Source organism: Lampetra fluviatilis, chromosome 2 (assembly GCF_964198595.1).
Source record: "Lampetra fluviatilis chromosome 2, kcLamFluv1.1, whole genome shotgun sequence".
NCBI classification, from domain to species: Eukaryota; Metazoa; Chordata; class Hyperoartia; order Petromyzontiformes; family Petromyzontidae; genus Lampetra; species Lampetra fluviatilis.
Genome location: NC_136276.1, coordinates 17,135,756 through 17,156,270, shown reverse-complemented (window position 1 = coordinate 17,156,270; position 20,515 = coordinate 17,135,756). Strand labels below are relative to the sequence as shown.

The window sequence follows — 20,515 nt, the reverse complement described above, 5'->3', positions numbered from 1 at the left end:
TTCTGTTAAACAAGTGGCATCAATCAATCAAGATATTAACACCACGAATCACCTTTGGAAGCTCCCAGACACTGTCCCCCTTGCTCGTGTAGAAGTACACCTTGCCATTTTCATCCATCAACCTCTTCCACTGCACACAAAGTAAACAACAGTCACGCGATTAAATCCAATGGTCCTGGGCCTCACCAGGGTTGAATCAGCCTCAAATGAGTACCTCGATCGGCGTCTAAAAACATCACCAATGGGGAGACAAAGGTGGCCGGGTGTGGTGCTGGCCGTGCCGGCCTTCATAGATGCTCGCTAACAGCACTTGCCCCAACAGTCTGTTAAAGCTATATGAGGGATCTTTGTCTTTTTGTGTGTTTGTGAGTCGTGCGAGATCGAACTCCAGTGTTACCACTCTACCGCAGAGCCCCTTTCCAGGAACCGGACAAGAATAATTTCACGAGAGTTTCCACCTAATTGCGGTAGAGCACATGCAACAGATATCCCTTTTTAATAGCGTCAAAGGCATAGCCACGCTCGCTCAACAGACACATTCGGGGGCCACGTCTTCCAACTCCATTCTAGCCCCACCACCCACTCCAGTCTCATCCACTGTGCAGATTGCCGCACAGCAGAACGTGGTCCTCTAGCGGTGGAGGGAACGCTTGCAAAGTTACAAATCTAGATGACCGGGCACAGCGAGCTGAAAATCCATACATAATGGGGTGGGACGATGGGCATAAACCAATAATGAATTGTGCCCTTTCTCTGTTCTTTCATTCCAGCTTCAAGAAGTGACATGAATCGATGACCAATCCACATGGTAAACTTGCTTCATTACAGTGCATCGGCATTTTTCCACTATGAAGAGGAATTTTCTCATCAAAATTCCTAGCCCATTTTGAAATAACCAATACAGCACAGTGTACCACATGGCTTTGTTGGGATTGTTAGCATGTATTAATACTGCAATACAACTATTTAATGAAAGGCACACCGTGTTGGCAGCAACGTCCGTGCAGATGTATTCCGTTTATTGCTGCATGCACTATAACTGTGCAGTTTCGTCTCCCAATTGATTCTCCGTGAAGGTTGTCCTCTTCTGCTGCCATTTTATTGTTTTCTTGTTTTAATGACTCCTTCCTTCCAGTGACTTGTTCTGCTAAATCCCAATGTATTTTCTGAAGTAAATGTGATGTTTTAGATGGACTAGTGGTCTCTGACGTAATTGTCTGCGTTAATGAGAAAATTCGAACATTTCCAAAATTTTTGTTTGCAGGTGTTTCAGCTGTTCTTCCGGATTTATCATTCGTTAAAACATTCTTCATCTCCATCGCATGGAATGTGCAGAAGAACGTTCAAATTGCCCTCTTTGCGACGGTTCAGTTTTCCTTAACCATTGCATTCTTCCGCGGTCTCTATTTTCTCAATACTCACGTCCAATATTCATGAAAAATTCATCATGGCTCAGAACTCTTTATTTTTTTCAAGAGGACACCATTTAGGATAATAATTAATTGTGCTACTAATTATTTATATTTTGGAGATAACCCACACATATCAAGGGCTTGCAATTAAAAATACATACAGGTAGGTCACAGAAACATACATCACCGTGAGATACTGCCCACCTCATATCTTCTCCACACGTTGGAGTATCACACACGTGACGATCTTTGCTATGCACAGACCTAATTACATTTCAAGTAAGTTTTTCACCACAATGCTTGGCGATGTCATCTGTTTGGCTTGAAGTCTTAGAGCACATTTGGCTGCCACCCACAGGACAATATAACGAGGGCTTCGGTGACACACAATACTCTACCACTGCTATGCGTCATATTGGGCATTGTTACCACAACATCAAAATAAGAACACTGGAACCTTTAGTAAACCAGGGCCACTTTACTTGAGCCGAAGTTTGCAAATAAATTATCTTAATAAGGCCCATCTCTCTGTATTTTCACAGTGCTTCTTGTATATGGCCAATATAAAACATTAATGGAATGGAAATTCTGTGTAAGAATACCAATGTTTTCATGACACCGGATCAAATGGCAAGGAGTCAGCTTTTGTTGATATTTTTGGTTCCACCCACAGGAAAATATCTTCTATAATTAGTTGCAAACAATCAGATGAAAAAAGTCCACCGCTACACGTATGCAGAGAATATTTTTAGTCTATGAGCCTTGATCTTTAACACCAATACCAATATTTTACAGCATAATTTGTTTAAGCAGACCGAGGCTGTACAATATTTTAGTTTCACAGTCCGATCAGCAGGCATGCTTGTTTTGTAAGGTTTTTTTTTACCGGTTGCAGGTGCTGTGTGATATATTTATGCACCATATGAATATAGGGGTGACCATAACTGGTTCAGATATTTGTCACCACTCATGTTAGTCATAACTGGGTATCAAACTCAGGTTACCGGTTACCTAGTGCAGTGAACTAAAAAAATGATTGACAGCATATAAGTGTATCCTTATGTGGACATCCCATGCTCCTCCTGTACTCAAACGGCTTGCAAAGCAATGCTGGACTTGTGGTGTCCCCACGCTGCACAAAAACTTACATGCCAGGCAGTCCCAATTTAGTACACATACTGTACAAAACTACCGTAGCGTTGGATTGCGAGTTCCAGAATTGGCTGTGTATATTTTCAGGGGTGTTTTTGTTACCTTTCTTTTAGATTTCCTTTCATGTTTTTAATCACATAAATGGGCAATGTAAACAACATTAAAAGCTGTCGATTGGTGAATCGATATAAGAGAAGATGCTAATTGTTTTTGTTTTGAAACAAACAAAACCCCTGGGGTAATTGTCAGAAAAAACGCTCATAAATCCAATGGAGCCATACATTCGTGATGATCACTGTACGAGTTGCCATGAACCTGTATTGTTCGCAATGTCCATATGTAGAGCTTTGATGTAAATAATACGTCTTATTTTACATGTGTTTAACGTTATGAATGAACGATGATTAAGAGAGGACGCAACACAAACAATTTAATAACTCTTATATATTATACATACTCTTTGGTTCTTTCGGTAAAGTCACGTAGGTATAAAATAAAATAAATCACGACGTTTCGGGCACAACACAAGCGTCCGTCATCAGCTTCAAATCAACATTCTTAAATATTACATAAACATAGACCTGGGTTGTGTGCCCATGTGTGTGTTTATATAATAATAGGCAATGTGTACCAAACTCGTTATTAACAAGTTCAGTGGCATGTGACTTTAAGAAGCACCATCATCGGCACGCTCAAGTAAAGGCACTTGAAGCGGGGGACTTGCAGCACCCATTGCACACAGTCGTGACTCAGCCAGGGCACACAGCATGCGGCCGTGTGCATGCCAAGCACCAGCGACGACAAAGCCAGCTGATGTCAGCGTGAACCACGCAACTTCAAACCCGTGATTAGTGGCACTCTGTTCACGGGCAGATTAGAAGGGGGTTTCCCGAGGTGCAACAACAACAGCTGTTTATTTGTAGACCTCAAGGCTGCCACGTTGCCGCTGACGGAAGGTGATATGGTCAAAAATACAAAAAACATTTGTTTTTTGGATGTCATCTTTCTTGTAATGAGGCCAACTTCTTTGAAAATAAATTACGTAATCATTGTGTTTATGAGACGACTTCAACCATTTACACTTCAGTGTATTGACGCATCAGGGAAGTAAAGTAAACAATCATACCAGTTTCAGATCATGATCATTTGAATGGTTGTGCATAGTAAACGTGATTCTTTTACTTATTTCAGTGGGACTTGGACATAACTTCCAGTTTCAATGCGGACTGCACACAGTTGTGCCACCTTAATTTAGTCATTGTTGCCCGATTGATCTGTTTACCTTTGCTATAGGTGGCTAACAAGAAGTCGTGACCATAGTAACGTGCGCTGCTAACACATGCTTCACACGAATAACAAATACTGTTAAGCCACACAATGAGAACCATTTCAATCTAGAGAGAACCATTTCATTCAGATACATAATTTGGATGGACGGATTTACTCTCCCACCTGTCATCGAAACAGAATTGATAACAAATAATTGATGAATGTATCCAGAGAATTAAAATAAATAGAAATTGATTACATCGATGCATCGTTACATGTCTATATATACTTCTGTCAAATATCACACCACCAGATATTCGGCGGGATGCTGCAACACTCCGTCAACCGAACCATTCACAAGCTGACCAAACCTGCCAATATGTATTTCTTTCGTACGGCTGATGTAGATGCAGAGCAACAATTACAATTTCACATTTAGGTAGTGAAGCCAGATAACCACGTCAGGAGCAGCAGAGTGCATCGCTGTGATGTCTCCTTCGTATTTGTGGAACCTGCCAATCAACGATGATCTGAACAAATTCCTCATTCCACAACAAAAAAAAATGTCTGGGTAAAGCAAACTTCAGCATCAAAACAGCGTGGATCGATTCGTGGGCTTCAAGCAATGTGCTCAACAAACACCTGGCCAGTGAGTCCACCACGACCACACTGGCGGCTTCCACCTTCCATGGAAACAATCGACAGTAGTATTGCAGCCTGCGGTCGAGGAGGTTTTGTTCATATGGCTTGGATTACAATATAAATAGTTCCCAAATGTGCATGAGAGAAATAGGCCACACGCGTAAAATATATCCTAGAATTCCTGAGTTTTGGAAACCTTTCTTTATGCAAGCAAGCACAAACTGCTAATAATAAGTCTTCTCATGCCAACATTTCACCCTCCTTTAACACAAGTAATTATGATTATAACCGCCTCCATAACTTTGAATGTTTTGGACTGGTAGGAATGGAGAGTCACCTTGTCAGGGCTGGCCAGGTGGGTGAAGCTGATCTCTCCCTTCGCGTCCATCTCCTCTTGCCAGCCAGGTGGCAGGATGGCCTGGGGCGCCGCTGCGAGGCTCGACTGTGACGGGCTGTAGTCTGGCGGGGGCGTCGGAGGCTGCAGAACAGCAGAAAGAAATCAACACACATTAAGCAACGCAGGGCAGTACATTTCATCATCACCACCACCATCATCGAGTCATTATTAATTCACCGCCGGATGCATGCCTCCTCAGAAATCCATTTAGCGCCTGAACAAGAGCTTGTGTCGTTGCTCCATCTCTACGGTGGACATCCTCTCAGGTGCTCCTTTGGCTACCATTCTGAAGGTTAGCTTGGACCACCAGACATCATCTCTTCTTTTGACGCATCCGAACCTAGTGATCAAACTAATGTTATCCACATTATTGTCTGCCTTTTAATTTTAATGGGTCTGCATACAACCATTTTGCTGCTTAAAAATACACATTATGAAGAAATTATGAGTCACAAATTAAAGTTTCCCTATTGCAATGAAGATTGTGCCTATATGAATAAAAAAACACAGCATTTACATATTCACCAAATGACTCAAAGCCACAGATTGCAATTTAAAATCCAATTTTGCCACTGGTTATCAGATCTATTAATGTTAATGTTCTATTCAGCTCCTTCCCACAAAGATCTAAACCACAGTCGTATTTAATTCCAATTCCTCTCTTCTACATGCCACGTTAAACAGGTGTAATCTACTCCCATCTCAGGCTCCCTCTCCCTTACCCCCATACAGACACCAGGGTGCACAGACGTTTACTAATTTGTCTGGTATACTGGAGGTCATGGATTCGATCCTGACCCTGACGCCTATATATATATTTTGGGTTTGCATGTTCTCCCCGTGGTCGCGTGGATTTTTCTCTGGATCCTCTGGTTTTTCCATCCACATTCAGAAACACGCGTATAGAGTACTTGGCTGCTGCTATAAAGTTCCACGTGATAAGCCACTTCGTTGAGCTATCATTCTTGGCCAGGTCGCTTCTGAAAAAAAACTATAAAGCTCAGTGGGCCTTGCCTGGTAAAATAAAAAAAGTTTAGTTTAAACAGTGTATAGTTCACTCGTCATGCAATAAATCTCTTTGCTAATCAATTTGGATCTATTGTAATTACATGGTCCTATCAGTTTACGTCTTGTTCGATATACACTTCTAAACATGTGTGTACCATACTGCATATGCTTGGTTTTGAATCACATGAACCAAATCTTTCCTATTTTTTTACAGCCCTCTGTCAAGCCACTGCTGGATGAAGGCCTATGCATGCTTTTGTCAGTCACAGGGGGTTCGACCATATTTCACCACACTAGTCACTGCGGGTGGGTGTAGGGGGCTCAGTTCAGATATCACTCACCAATGATGTTAGCCATGACCAGGAATCAAACTTAAGTGGCCGGACTGCACCACCGCTGTACCCCACTCCTATATTTTTATGCACTCGTTATTGTGCTTGGTTTACATTTCGTTTGTGTTGCTATTACTGTTTATCTGCAAATAATTTCCAGCCTCAATTTGCATGCTTAATTCGACCAAATCAAGAGTGCGAGTGTCCTCGTTCAAACCAGTACGGGGCAGTGTTTATACGCATTTCTTGCCCATACAATTGGGGCCAGTTTCTCCATAAGCCAACTACTGCACATCGCATCAACTGTAAAGAGATAAAACCTGAGTTGACAACCCCACCTGTCAATCGTAAGACACGCACTCTACTAAAAGCATTACATGGCTCAATATAGTTTGACAAAGTACTTCCAGCATTGTCATTGCAGATTGTTATACATGTGAAAAAAAATTTCCGTCAAATGTCCTGTCAAAAACGAATAGGATATTCCTGAAATCATGATCAGATGTGTCAAGTGGGTAATATTGTTATCAGAGCAATGAGCCAGCACCACCAAGAGGCTAAGTTCAACTCTGGGTGCAGGTGCCCGTGATGAAAACGGGTTCTCAAGTGTAGTGAATAAATGGTCCGATTACCCTGACTTGAGCTGAAATTGCACCGAACCTCTGAACAAAACCCCATTCATTCACTAGACACAGCAGCAAAAAGGCATACTCCGCAAAATCAGTTTTATTCTGTAGGGAGCCCACTACCTTTAACGCAATCGTTTTCAGCCCGTAAATGTAACCGCTCTCACCCGTAAAGCTCTTAGGATTTCTCCAGAGAGTATACATCCTCCAACAAATCACCACGTCTGCTTCCCGCTATTTTCCCACACGTTAACAATGCCCCCCAACCGCCACGGAGGAGGAGGTGCCTCATCGGCGCATTTGAGTTTTCATAGATGCCCCAGATGGGCCGACAGACGCGGGCGCAATGCGCACTTTCACGTCATTTAAAAAACAAAAAAGCCGGAGGTGGGTGGGGGGGGGCATCAGGGAGGGATGGGGGGGGAGCAAGGAAAGCTGGGGAGAGGGAGGCCTAAAAAATGCACCCCTTCTCCTTGCGTTTCCTCTGCCTGAGTTCCTGCCATTGTTACCAGCCAAGGCTTTGGAGCAGACGCAGAGCGGCTGGTCGGCCAATTGAATTGATGTGCCACAATGGAACGTGCAGCACGCGGTCATGTGGACAAAAATAATGACCCTCAACCGTTGAGTTGAGAAGAAAAACCGAGGATTTCAGTGACAGTTCTAAACACTGTAATAATAATGATAACAATAAAACACGTTACGGTTTTCAATGTAAAAAAAATACCAATTGTGTTGATTTGAAGCTTTCCCGCCTGCAGGAATCCATACTATTTGGTTCTTTCGGTAAAGTCACGTAGGTATAAAATACAATAAATCACGACATTTCGGGCGCAACACAAGCGTCCGTCATCAGGTGGGAAAGTATGGTCTGCTGCTGAGGCAGACTGTTTTTAAAAGGTTTGAAATGGGTGTAGCCCAAGGGTCATAAAGAAGTGGCCGGGGCTAGTGATGTTAATGTGAAAAATTAGCATGTAACTGTAAGATAGGAGAGCGGCCTCGACGAGGACAACCTTCTGAGGACCCAACCAAAACCACCACTTTAACATACATAGCAGGGGGTTACCAAAGAGATTTCCAAAATCTTAAACAAACACAAGATCCAGGTTCGTTTCAACACATTACACAAAATCCGTATTTACTTAGCGCATAAGAGGGATGTGTTGTGGATTTTATGATTATTCTGAATATTTAGCGTAAAAATTAAATTTCGGATGATCCAAATTTTTTGTTAGCTTTGGATTGAACCCAAAAAACGATGCCACTTCCGTGCTCTTCCAGGCAAAAGTAATCAGCGTGATGTCTCCATTCTTAGTATGCATACGTATAGAAATTAGTGCACATTATAAATGATTTTAAACATTTAAAAAAGCATTGTCAAATTGTCCTTAGAAACCCGATGTTCTTTGAATCCAATGGTCATCCCTAGTGCCTATAAAATGAACACGTAATTATTTTATTAGGTAATACTATGTATTCAACAACAGTTGCCTAAAGAGCAGCACACAATGCAATTGATGTAAAATGTTAGCACGGCACTATCATGTCTATTGTTCCTTCGGAGCGCACACGTAGCGACCTCTGAGGGACATTGAGTGAGTCGACATTAGATTAGCATTGTAACTATGCAACCTTCTGATTGTGAATAGGGCACCCTTGCCATTGCAGATGATAAATGAGTAAAAGCATGTACGCACGTGACTTTGAATGGCACCACGTAAATGATTGCAACAGCTAAATGTCTCCGAGATTAATAGATACACATATCTCTGGGTCAAACTGTCAGAAGCCAACGTAGTACTGGGGGTTTTGAATGCCACCATGCCATTCATTGTCGAATTTCATTCATTACTGTATCATACAATTTGCACACACATGTATATTCGTGTTTGCTTTGGTAGAATCTAATCAATATGAATGCATGCGCATATATGACACAATAAATCCTCTGCGAAAGTGCATACCTCGAGTGATCCTCAATGCTCCTTAGGAGAAAACAACGTCCTAATTTTGGTATTAACAATAAATCTTTCATAATCGTCGGTAACCAAAACAGGAAACATTGGTGGTTGTTTAACATGCACATATATGAATGTTTCAATTGCAGTTCAAAAGTCAAAGTTTCTAACTGCTCAAACATGCAATGGGGTTGGTGGTGCCCATGTGTTGATGGCCCAAAGCCAAGAGTGAAAATAGCAGTTCCATTATGAAGGCCATTCTCCCTCTCTCTCTAACTCCCTTTGCACAGGAAGACAACCGCTGTTGACTTCCCACCAAGTGGGGGGCTTATTTGTTTTTCAGCACAGTGGAATATGTTAGGCTGCAGCCCAGCAAGTCAATGCATTGTTGCAATTCAAGGATGAGATTTGATTCGAGGATCAATATTTTCATCGCCTTTACCGTCTATATAAAATCTTGTTAAGATAAGAATGTGAGATCATTGTCATTCAGTTTAATAAGAAAAATCTTAATCCCTACAGAAACTTGTAATTATGTGCACGTATCACGAGCCTTAACATTGGTATTAATCAATTAACTGATGTATGCTGCAGCCATAGTTATTAGCGCCACATTATTCTCAAAACTAGCTTTGCATGTGCATTATACGCAATGCTGATCAACGTATATTTATGTATACTCGGCATCGTAACAGTATGCAGCACAAGTGATTAAAACACAATGATATAATTACATGTTAAGAGCACATCTTTGCCAACATGCTCATTATACTGTTCACTGCTGAAATGTGGCCAAAACAAAATGGAGTGCAGCAACACAAATGGCACATAATTAGTGCCTTGAGGAAATAAGCAGAGATGAAATCCAAACACAAAACATCTTCGAATGATCATCTTCAGGGTTTGTTTGGCAGTAACGCAATTTCACTGCTGTTTGAAGTCAACAGAAGTCTCATTTTTATTCTTGGTTCTTTCGGTAAAGTCACGTAGAAGGGAAACAATAAAATCATAAAAATATAAAACAATCAAATTATCACGACGTTTCGATTGCAACACAAGCAATCATCAGGTGTGAAAAGCACAGCTAGAAAATTTGTGGTTTTCACACCTGATGATGATTGCTTGTGTTGCAATCTAAACGTCGTGATAATTTTATTGTTTGATATTTGTATTATTTTATTGTTTCCCTTCTACGTGACTTTACTAAAAGAACCAAGAATATGAATCCCTGCAGTCACGAAAGCTTAAAATAAAAAAAATAGAAGTCTCATTGTTCAACGAATTAATGAATTATATCAAACGGTTACAATTAAATTTGTCAAAAGTTCAATTGCCACGCATTAAACAAGAATATTTTAACAGCAATCACATGCTTGTACAGTACTCGTAATTATAATCGGCATTTGCAGGGATGAATATTTTAAGCAGACTATAAAGCCAAGCTCAAATACTCCTGTGACCCCAGGTGGTCTCAAAAGTTCTCACTGTGAAGCCACGCACTCTTCTCTCAACACCACCGCTAAACACCTCCCTCCCCTCAGCAATAGAACGACATTTCATCTGCGTTCCGGCTTTTTTTCCATTAAAAAAAAACATTTTGTAAACGTTAAAATAATCAACTGTAAATTACTGTCACTTAGCGGGTAATTATCGGGTAATTCCACTACAAATGGTCTAATTCTACATCTTTATTTTTTGCAAAAAAACCCATCAAACTTGCAGATTTTATGAAAGTTCTGCCATCTGTATAAAATACCATGGCAATATTATTATTTATATGTAGATAATTTGGAGGGATGTGTGTGTGCATGCACACACTTTCTAACAGCATTTGCTGTGACAGTCTGCGAGGCTAAACAGTGAGATATCTGCGTGTACCATGTGGAATTATGTCCAAGTCACAGTCAGAGTTCTTAATACTCAAAAGAGCAATAGGCAAACACTTGTCTGCAATGGTCACCCTTATTCTGCATTTGCAGATATTCTGCATTTGCAGAATACGGCCACCAGTGTCTCTACAGCAATACAAATGCGCCATAGGCTGGACACGTATTAGTACGCTACAGCCAACAAATGCTATAAACGATGGGATATCCTCCTTCAGCTTTGTGTGCGTGGGTTTCCATATCTCACCCTGGCTCGTCGAGGGGGTTTCCAGCTCATCTCGCCGGAGAGCAAGTTCCGGTAGAAGAAGCGATTGGAGCTCTCGTCCAGATGAGTCTCCCATGAATCCTCGGAGGTGACGATGGGTTCCCCCGTTGGCGTGGGTGGGAAATCGGTGCCCTGGACCTGCTTCAGCTCCTCCAGGTTGGTGTAGACGGGCGAGGAGGAGCGTGCTGTCATGGCCAGCGGGGAAATGGGAAGCGGGGATGGGGACTGCAGGTACAGGAGGGAAGTACATGGCACAGAGTTAGAGCAACATGGCCTACTGGAAGAGGAGACTCATTGTGAATCACGATGTAAAGTGTGTAATGTGTGTGCTATGGGTGCTGTGATATACATTGGTGTGATTAGGTACTTCATAAAATGACAATGGTAAGGATTATTTAAATGAATGTTTCACCGTGAATTGTGTTTAATATATTTTATTTCAGGTGAGTGTCCAATTATATAGAATTACTCTTATTTCATGTGATAACAGAATGCCAGGTATAAGGCACAAATAACACTCACGTCACTCACGTACTAGATATTCAAAAGTCTCTCTTGGCCCGAGAATAACTCAAATCATCCTGAATTTACCCAGATCTTTCTCACATCTCATAAACTAAGCTGTGTTTAGTCTACTTCGTACTTGGATGAGGGATTGGCTTGAAATCCTAGCTGTTGTAGAGGCTTGAGCTGTGTGTTTCCAGTACAGCAAATAAATGTTCAACCTATCTGTACAGAGCTGTGAGTGTTATGCCTTCATATGCGTAGTAGATTTTAGTTTCCGCCTAGATGCCTAACAGTCATTTAGAGCATTGGCCATACTTGCTGAAACATTTATTTTGAGAGTTAGTGAGGCTTTCTCGAGTAAGTAATTGCATTAATATTAGAGGAACAATGGTGCAATGGTTAGCACATTGCGCGATGAACTCAGAGACCTACGTTCAATTCCAAGCCACGGCTAACATCAGCAACGAATGATGTTTGAAACGGCCCTGGGCCCCCTGTTCACCAACCCACACTGACCAACCTAGTGAAGTAAGGTAAAACAACTCTGATGATTAACAGCTTGTGGAGGCCCTTATCCAGCAATGGATTGACAAAGAGCTGTAAATCATTATTATTAGAAAGAGATCATGGCTCTGACCCAGCACTCAATACATCAATAAAGAACATTTAATTTAATTATGCTGTTCAGCCTTCAGTGGCTCCTTTTGTGCAAATAGTTCACTTTGGTCATTCTCCCAGCATTACTGGGCAGCTGCACGAGTTGAGTCATCCACCACGTGCAAAGTGTTGGATGTCAAGTAGGGGTGTAGCGATTCACTCCCTCATAGCCGTGATTCAAATCATGAACCAATTATTTTTTAAAATATATATTGTGATGACTGTGAAGGACTCAAGTAACTGGAGGGATCATGACATGACCCCTGTAGCCATTAGAGGTATGCATCATTGGCTAAATAATGTATATTAAAACAGATGAATGGACATTATCGTTACAAACCTCAAGATAAGTGCAATAAACATTACGCTATCCAATCAGGCTGTGAATTTCTGTTTTGCTGTGCAATGTGAAGCACATCTCTTGCACTTCACCATTTGTTAATATAGACTGCATCCCCGCTTTTCAACCATTATTTGATTTATTTAAGCATTATTATTGTTATATTTCACAACAAATGTTGTCTTATGGCTCAATATTAATTGGTTTAGGTGAGCAGATTGTGCTTTCCGCAATGGAGGTAGCAATCCAACCTCTGTCTTTATCCCCTCATTTGCTTTCAGCTTTTTATTTAGTACATCAACCACCCCTCTTGACTCTGGCTTCAACAATCACCTGTGGTCTTATGTGAAAGGTGCACATTTTTTAAAGCAGAATGCTTCCCAGGCAGGTAGTGATATTTAATTGCGCAAATTGTTTTAAATACATGACCATCAACCAGTGTATATGGCCTGCCACTATACGTGCAAGAAAAAAAAAACATATGGAGCAAAAAAAACACTCAAAAGCACGCAACAATGAATGGGGAGATGGATGCTCGGAATTACATTGAGAGATAGAAAGAGGAACACGTGGATTAAGAAACAAATATCAGACATCACATTGACTGCTGAGTAAAGCGGAATTGGGCAGGAAACATCGCTAGAAGCACTGATGGCCAATGGATGAGACTTGTATAAGAATGGCAGCCAACGGAAAAAAAAAATCCTGACGGAATGCACCTCAAGAGGATGACCACTGCAGAGATGGCATGATGAGTTCAGTTCCTATACAGGGGCGACGTGGTTTCTAGCATCGCAGGATAATGTGATTTGGCAAATGTGTAGGGAGGCCTTCATCCATGGCTGATGGTGATGACAAAAAAAATATCGATTGCCCAGACACTTTTTATTTACTGCACACAGCCACTGTATACTGTGTTTCAATCCACACTTTCTGCATTTATTGTATACAACATACTCTGCACATTCTAAATCAGACATGAGCAACGTTAGACCCCTAAGAGAGGATTCAAATTTTCCATGTTATTACTGGCAAGCATTGATATATATATGCGGACTATAAACATCTTTTGATAGAAAAATAATCCAAACAAATAGCATATTACTTCTGTCTGTATAGTTTTTAAAGCAGTGTTGAATTGTCATGGTTTGTGTGATCAAAAGACAACAGGTAACGTAAAACACCCCATTTGTCACCAGAATAAAACAATATTTTCACATTCTTGCCATTAAAAAAAAAACATTTTAATACGTACATAAAATCCGCTTATATTCTTAATGCGAAACGCATAAATACAAATTTGACATTTGGCCTTACTTTTAAAACATTGCATAGAAAGGAGGTTTGTGTATCCCTCACTATCACTGTGATCGTCAACTGCTGATTATATTCATGTGGTCTATACATTAAAAGGATTATCCAAAATGCCCTTGTCAGTTTCATCTTCACCCAAATTAATGAGACCTCATTACCACCAAAAATGTTTCTTCCCACTGGCTTCCAATACAATCGCGGTTCAATTTCAAAATCGCAATCTTCTTTAAGATCACCTATGGACTTCTGGCCCACCTACATTCTTCTCTCTCATCTCACATTACCCCTTGATTGACGGACCCTCTGCTGAAAGTCTACCTTTGCTCAGCGCGAGGTCAATCATTCTCCTCTGCTGCCCTCGCGCACCCGGCACGTTCCTTCCATCTGCCATCCATGCCGTTAACTCTCTGCCCCTTTCCGTTCAAGCTCAAGACCTTCTGTTTTTTTCTTCTGTTTATGGGGGTGCCACGGTGGCGAAATGTTAACTACCTCGAATGGTATACAAGAAGTCATGGGTTCAATCCTGAAGCCTGTATATTTGGAGTTTTCATAAAACATGGTACCGTTTAAAAAAATAAAAAATACCAATTGTGTTACCTGCGATGCACTAATGAACTGCATAATATAATGCAAAAAGTTAACATTATTGTATGTATAAATGATATCCAGAATACACACTATAGAAAAAACTCGGTTTGGCATAAATGACACGACTGCATTCATTAACATGGCTGCATTCCTGGATGTCCCTTGTTCATTAAAAATAAATTGTAAATTAATGCTAAACTGACGTAAGGAGCTAATGTATACTACACCCTCGCACCAACTGTACAGACTGTCCACAAAGTCCAAATACACTTTACATTGGATAACACTCCTCTGATTGGGCCGTCATGGTGGCGAGATGTTAACTATGTCGCTAGGTATACAGGAGGTCGTGTGTTCGATCCCGATCCCGACCCCGACGCCTGTATATTTAGAGTTTGCGAATCTCTCTCCCCATGGTTGCGTGGATTTTCTCCGCGTCGTCCGGTTTTTCCCTCGATATTTAGAAGCATCTGTTTAAAGTATTCGGCTGCGAGACATTTCCACGTGATAAGCCACTTCGCTGAGCTATCATTTGTGGCCAGGCCACTTCTGAAAAAAGGCTAACATAGCCCAGTGGGCCTGACCTGGTAAAAAAAAATGTTTGCTAGTTTAGTAGGTTTAATAAAATAAATATTCCCACGGTTCATGCAATTGGAGCAATTAGAGTTCCTGTTCCTTGTGAAGGTCACAATGTGAACAGATTCTGTTACCATAACACAGCACTGGAATCTTCAAAACAAGCAAAGGCAGGAGGATACTCAGGATGGGGAGACACCTGCCTTATAATGCAGCCACATTTCTCAAATTCCACTCCAAAACAGCCTTATTTTACATAGTTCATCAAGGATTGAGTATTATCACTGCGGTGTTTGTCAATTATTTTGTTTATCCATTTAAAAGCTTAGATACATACTTATGGTGCAACCTATACACCATCATCAATTAATTTAGATATGGCAGTGTTTTCAGACAGTAACATTTCCTTTAAGAATTGTTATTGCTCTCATTGATAAACTTTTTTTTAATCAGGTATGATAACATCTTTAAATCCTGTAACGTACATTAAAACATCAATACGAGTATTGTAAAGCAGCCTTAATTGAATATCTACGGCACTACTTCAACACACACGGTCCCATACAGGAAGCATAGCTGTGTAAAAAGTAGTTACGCATTTAAACCTTAGCTCGTGGCATGACTGCCAGATACAAACAAAATCCACGTACAAGACTTAAGACAGCAGCCTACATCATACTCATCATTGTTACATCGATTTCCATGAACAAACATCTTGTCACCACCAAAGTTCCCGGGTCTCTTAAACCGATACGAATAATTTAAAAGCGATATTTCTCCTGAAAGAGAATAATAACTTTTACATAAAGAAACTGCTCACAGCCAAAAGTAGTTGTGCAGTGTCGCCCGGGCGTTCTGGCAGGAACAAGTTACGGAACCGACAGGTGAGCCAGCATTTAGCGTCGGCAGTAATGCACGTCACAGCAATTCATGTCACGTCGTCAGGAAAGACTCCTCCCCCTCAGATTTTACCAAGAAGGGCATATAATGTTACGAGCGTAATCTTAACCATCTGCGCTCTATTATTGTTGTCTGTATTATCATCATTATTCAGGTGGTTGCATCGGCTAATTGTGAGCACTCTCTACAATGAGTAGAATGCACACAGAGTGGATGGTTCAAGTCCCGGATTATGCAGGAGTTTGTGGGTCCAATCCCAACACTGACACCTGCATATTTAGAGTTTGCATTATCTCCCCGTGGCCACGTGGATTTTTCTCCGCGTACTCCGGTTTTTCACTACACATTTAGAAGCATGTGCTTTGAGTATTTTGCTGCAATAAATTTCCACATTCTAAGCCTTTTTCTAACCAGGTCGCCTCTGAAAAAGTGGCTATATAGCTCAGTGGGCCTTGTCTCATAAAATAAAAATAGATTATAGCTTATACTGGAAAATATTGCAGTAGATTGTCTGAAAAGTGCATGTTAAGGATATTTTGGCATTATTTATTTCACAATTATTTGACGGTGTCACTGCTGACAGTAAAACATCATGGTTCGAATACGAATGAACCTGCAGATACATTATTCAATAAATAACTGATTCTACAATAGATACGCGCAGTTTTCCAGACCTCCCTTGTAAATGGGACAATATAGTTGCCTCTCAAGAGGGTTATACATTTTAACAAATTTAAGTATATTCAAATGTGGCTGATACTCCTGATAGATTGACTATGACAATTCCTTTTTAAAATGCCTCGTGAAAAGAAGATCTGGATGCCCACATGCAAGTTAAAGTTGTGTTCATGCAGAGATTACGATTCAATGGAATTTTAACGAATATCAGCATACAAAGTAGTACATATATGCAAACTAAATGCACAGCATTATACGGCAGTCTGAGGTGGTCAATAAATGGCACAAAAGATGATTACTTAATTTTTTTTTTACAAAAAATTCGAGTTTGAGTTTATTTGATTTGTTACACAAATGATTCAGCTTAGTCAGTTGGCCGGCTAATAAACAAGCAAGGGACCTTCAACAACAACACATTGACTAACAAATGCTTGGGCTGTCAGGTGCGGCTCCAAATTAGGTTGGAGTAACATTTTTGGCTACAGTACATATTTTACAACAGAATTAAAATGACGTGATAAAATCTCGTAACTAATGTGTGTGGTACACGCATTTCAATATGTGGCACAGCAACACTTATTCAACCATTACTGTCACTTGGGTGAATCGTTTTGCTTTAGTTTGACACATTTATTTTTTATCACGAGAAGAAGAGAAGCAAAACTCTTCTGCAAGCTAATTCATTCATGCTCATTAACCTTTATGTCCAGCGCATAACTGCTCCATATTTACAGAACCTTATGTTGTTGAATGTTATACTGTTTATAGTCACGTGATTTTTTTAATATATTTCGCTAATCTATTTAAAACGGGCACCTGAACGATCGCACTTGATGACCTTACCCTGTGTGTCAATCTGTTGTAAGACATTTTCAAGCATTCCACATTTTTCGCAACTCCGATTAGCATGGTTCACTATGTATGGTGCGAAAGAAGTTCAACATACATACTTTTAAGTGTATGCTTAAGTTATGCACGTTCAATACTGATAATGCAATGATACAAAATACACAGAAATTACTTGACTTTGACACAGGAAAAATACCTTTAAGGTTTTATTTTTAAATAACATGGGAGCTGAACATGAATGTAGGGGAAATACACTGATCTGGGAGACACTCAAAGTAATTCCTTATTTATCAAAGCATGTATGCCTCTTAGCCAAATAAGTGTGGGTATTTGTACATATTAGGATTGACATTTACAACACCTCTGGGTGACTCCTCTTATCCATTCTTGAGCAGACACTCAGATGAATGATGCATTTCCAGGAGGTCACATCTGACTCAATTTGGTGAGGTCGAATCCACGGATACGTTTTCCATAACTGGCAGGTTACTCTTCCCCATGATTTTGCATGGTAAATTGGAATTAAAAGACACGTCAGTCGTGAAAAGTTTAGCAGATTAATTCCAGGGATGTTCATAATAGGAAGAGCGGTTAACAGGAAGGCAAATAGGAGACGTTTCATTGCATTCTGATTAGCCAAACGAAAATGGGCCACATTGATTGAGTCTCCAATCGGAGTGGCCCATGGATAGTCATGTTGGTTATCCATCGCAGGACTTGTGGGACTATTTGAGTTGCAATTAATGCCACAAAAATGGAAACACCACGTCTATCCATTGGATATAACACCATTCATCAGCCGCAACCCACATGCACACCGGTACATTCAATTTTGCTCTACACTGCAGCAAAAAAAAAAGCCCAGACAAACGTGACGTTCGTTTGCTGGCTTGATAGTACTTGTGACAGCACATCAGTCAATATACGTTTTTAGCCTCTGCATCTTAACACCTCGTAAAAAGTCAACATTCACAATTCTGTCCATCCCTTTCTGACAAACACAAGTAAATACTCTAGGTTAAATCCCAAGCTGAAGCATTAAGATCTAAGAATTAAAATGTTCGATATTATTGCCAATAAATGTATGAATAACTATACTATAATAAAGTTAGCCAATTCTCCATGGAACCTTTCCATGTACAATGTCTTAAATGCTTAATATGGAATTGTACTTACAAGTACTTACAAGTATTCCATATTTTAAATTAAACCTCCTTATCACCATAACATGTATTGCCAAAATAATTGTAAAAATAACTACATCATTGACCACAACATGCACTGTGTGCTAGGCTAAACATTCATACGTCTTGCTGGTTTGTTTAACTTAATAAGATAATTGATGCTGATATAACGAATATTTTTAATACCGACTAATATTAGCATTCTAGGACGCAACCACATTTCATATTCAGTCAGTAAATTAGTCTATTCATATTTCATTAAATGCCAATTTTTAAATGCAAAGTGTGCACAGATGCATTCAAAAAGGTGTGGAGATGTGCACGCCGGGAATTAACACTGATCGCCAGAAAGAGGAACACGTTGATACAGATAACAAATGAAGTAAGTACACTTGGGAAGATGACATATCACTGGAAAGGATGATGGCCGATGGACGGGACAGGTGACGAAAAGGCAGGCAAAGAAGAGAGCAGGCCAGAGAAGATGGCAACACAGAGGTGGATCAATGAGACCAGTTCATATACGTAAGCGAGATGAATCCTGGCCTCAGTTTACAAGATTGTGAGGGATTTGCGACGATGTAGGATGCCTTCATCCAGCTGCTTACAACGATGATACACAAATGAAGCCTTTAAACGCAAGCATGTTGGTCGGCAAGTACTGGTGTATACAAGTTCGGGTGATGCCAAAATAGGCTTCAACGTTACCGGCTGTAAACCTGTACGCCTGCATTCTAAGCATACTTGTTTTGGGAAGGTGATTTTACAAGATACTTCCTTTGTACGCCACAAAATGAGCTTCAAAAATATTGTGCGTAAATAATACGCTTGATATTAATCTGCCATGATCATGTTCTCGGTGTCTTTCTGTGAGTGCAACGTAACTGTTAATGGCTATGAGAGTACAATATAGGCAGTCACGTCATCGAAAGACCTTTGCCAATCCACTGTAAGATGAAGACCTCCCTGCACCGTTTTGTTCATGGTAGTTGTTTCGGTTACTGGAGGTTTCCAGAGCCGGTTCACATATCACTCATCACTTACGTTAGCCATGGCCAAGAATCAAACTTAGGTAGACGGGTCCACAACACGATGTGCTAACTACTGCACGACGTCAGTGCTGACCAGATACAGGCCTACACTGCAGTGTAGGTGTTTGATGGCACAAATACGCGACTTTATATAGTACTAGCGGAAAGTACCCGGAAATAGTACAAATGAATTACCGCATTGAGAATGCAATAACCTGTTTTGAGTGTGTTAATCATCTGCCCCGTGAAAAGATCACAGGTCAACCTGCAAATCTAAGCCACAGTCGCCCACCAAGCCAACCAAACGAGAAAAGGATTCACATTTTTTTGTGTTTGCAAAATACAGCAACCTCTGAAAAAATTCCTATTAATAATTTGATGGATTTGTTCACCCTTAGCTACACACAAATTCCACCGGGTTCATGAATTTCCAGAGGTATTTACAATCATCAAATAACAACATTCCCCAAGCAAGAAGATGAACTATGAAAACGAACTTTAATTTTCCCTCGCCATCACCAGCAATATACCACAAACTTGGGAGGACAGTCTTCATATGAAACTGCCGTAGGAGTGGCCAGCTATTCGTCAGCAGCCTTTCAGGAACCTTATGACAGGGTTAATAAACTGAAATCTTCAATACATCAGTAGAATGCTTGAGGACTTAAAGTTTGCCAAGGCAATTGGCAATGAAAGTATGTCCATGCGCATTATCATCAACTAGGTCGTCACTGGAACACGAACGGACGTGTATTGGCACAGCAGAGAACACAGCAAGGTTCATGACCTCCCACAGCGCTGGTGATTTGCAACAGAGTCCTCGTAGCAAGGGTCAGGCTTCTTTTAACGGCCCCCCTTTGTTATGATACAGCTGTGGGTCGACCTTTCCGTTCCACTAACACAATCCCACTTTGTCAGCGATCGTCTGTAAAGGCCGCCACTTTTAT

General features: G+C 40.7%; 1 protein-coding gene across 4 annotated transcripts in view; it reads right to left on the bottom strand.

Moving 5' to 3' along the window:
- The window catches only part of LOC144943680 (rho GTPase-activating protein 15-like), an 81,314-nt gene that overhangs the window by 28,493 nt on the left and 32,306 nt on the right, over positions 1 to 20,515 (bottom strand). For all 4 annotated transcript variants that reach the window (XM_078871404.1, XM_078871414.1, XM_078871433.1 and 1 more), the window contains 3 exons: positions 10,927 to 11,169; positions 4,813 to 4,953; positions 53 to 130 (listed from right to left, as the gene is read on the bottom strand). In XM_078871404.1, the coding sequence (XP_078727530.1) occupies positions 53 to 130; positions 4,813 to 4,953; positions 10,927 to 11,169 (462 nt within the window). The remainder of the gene's footprint in view (positions 1 to 52; positions 131 to 4,812; positions 4,954 to 10,926; positions 11,170 to 20,515) is intronic.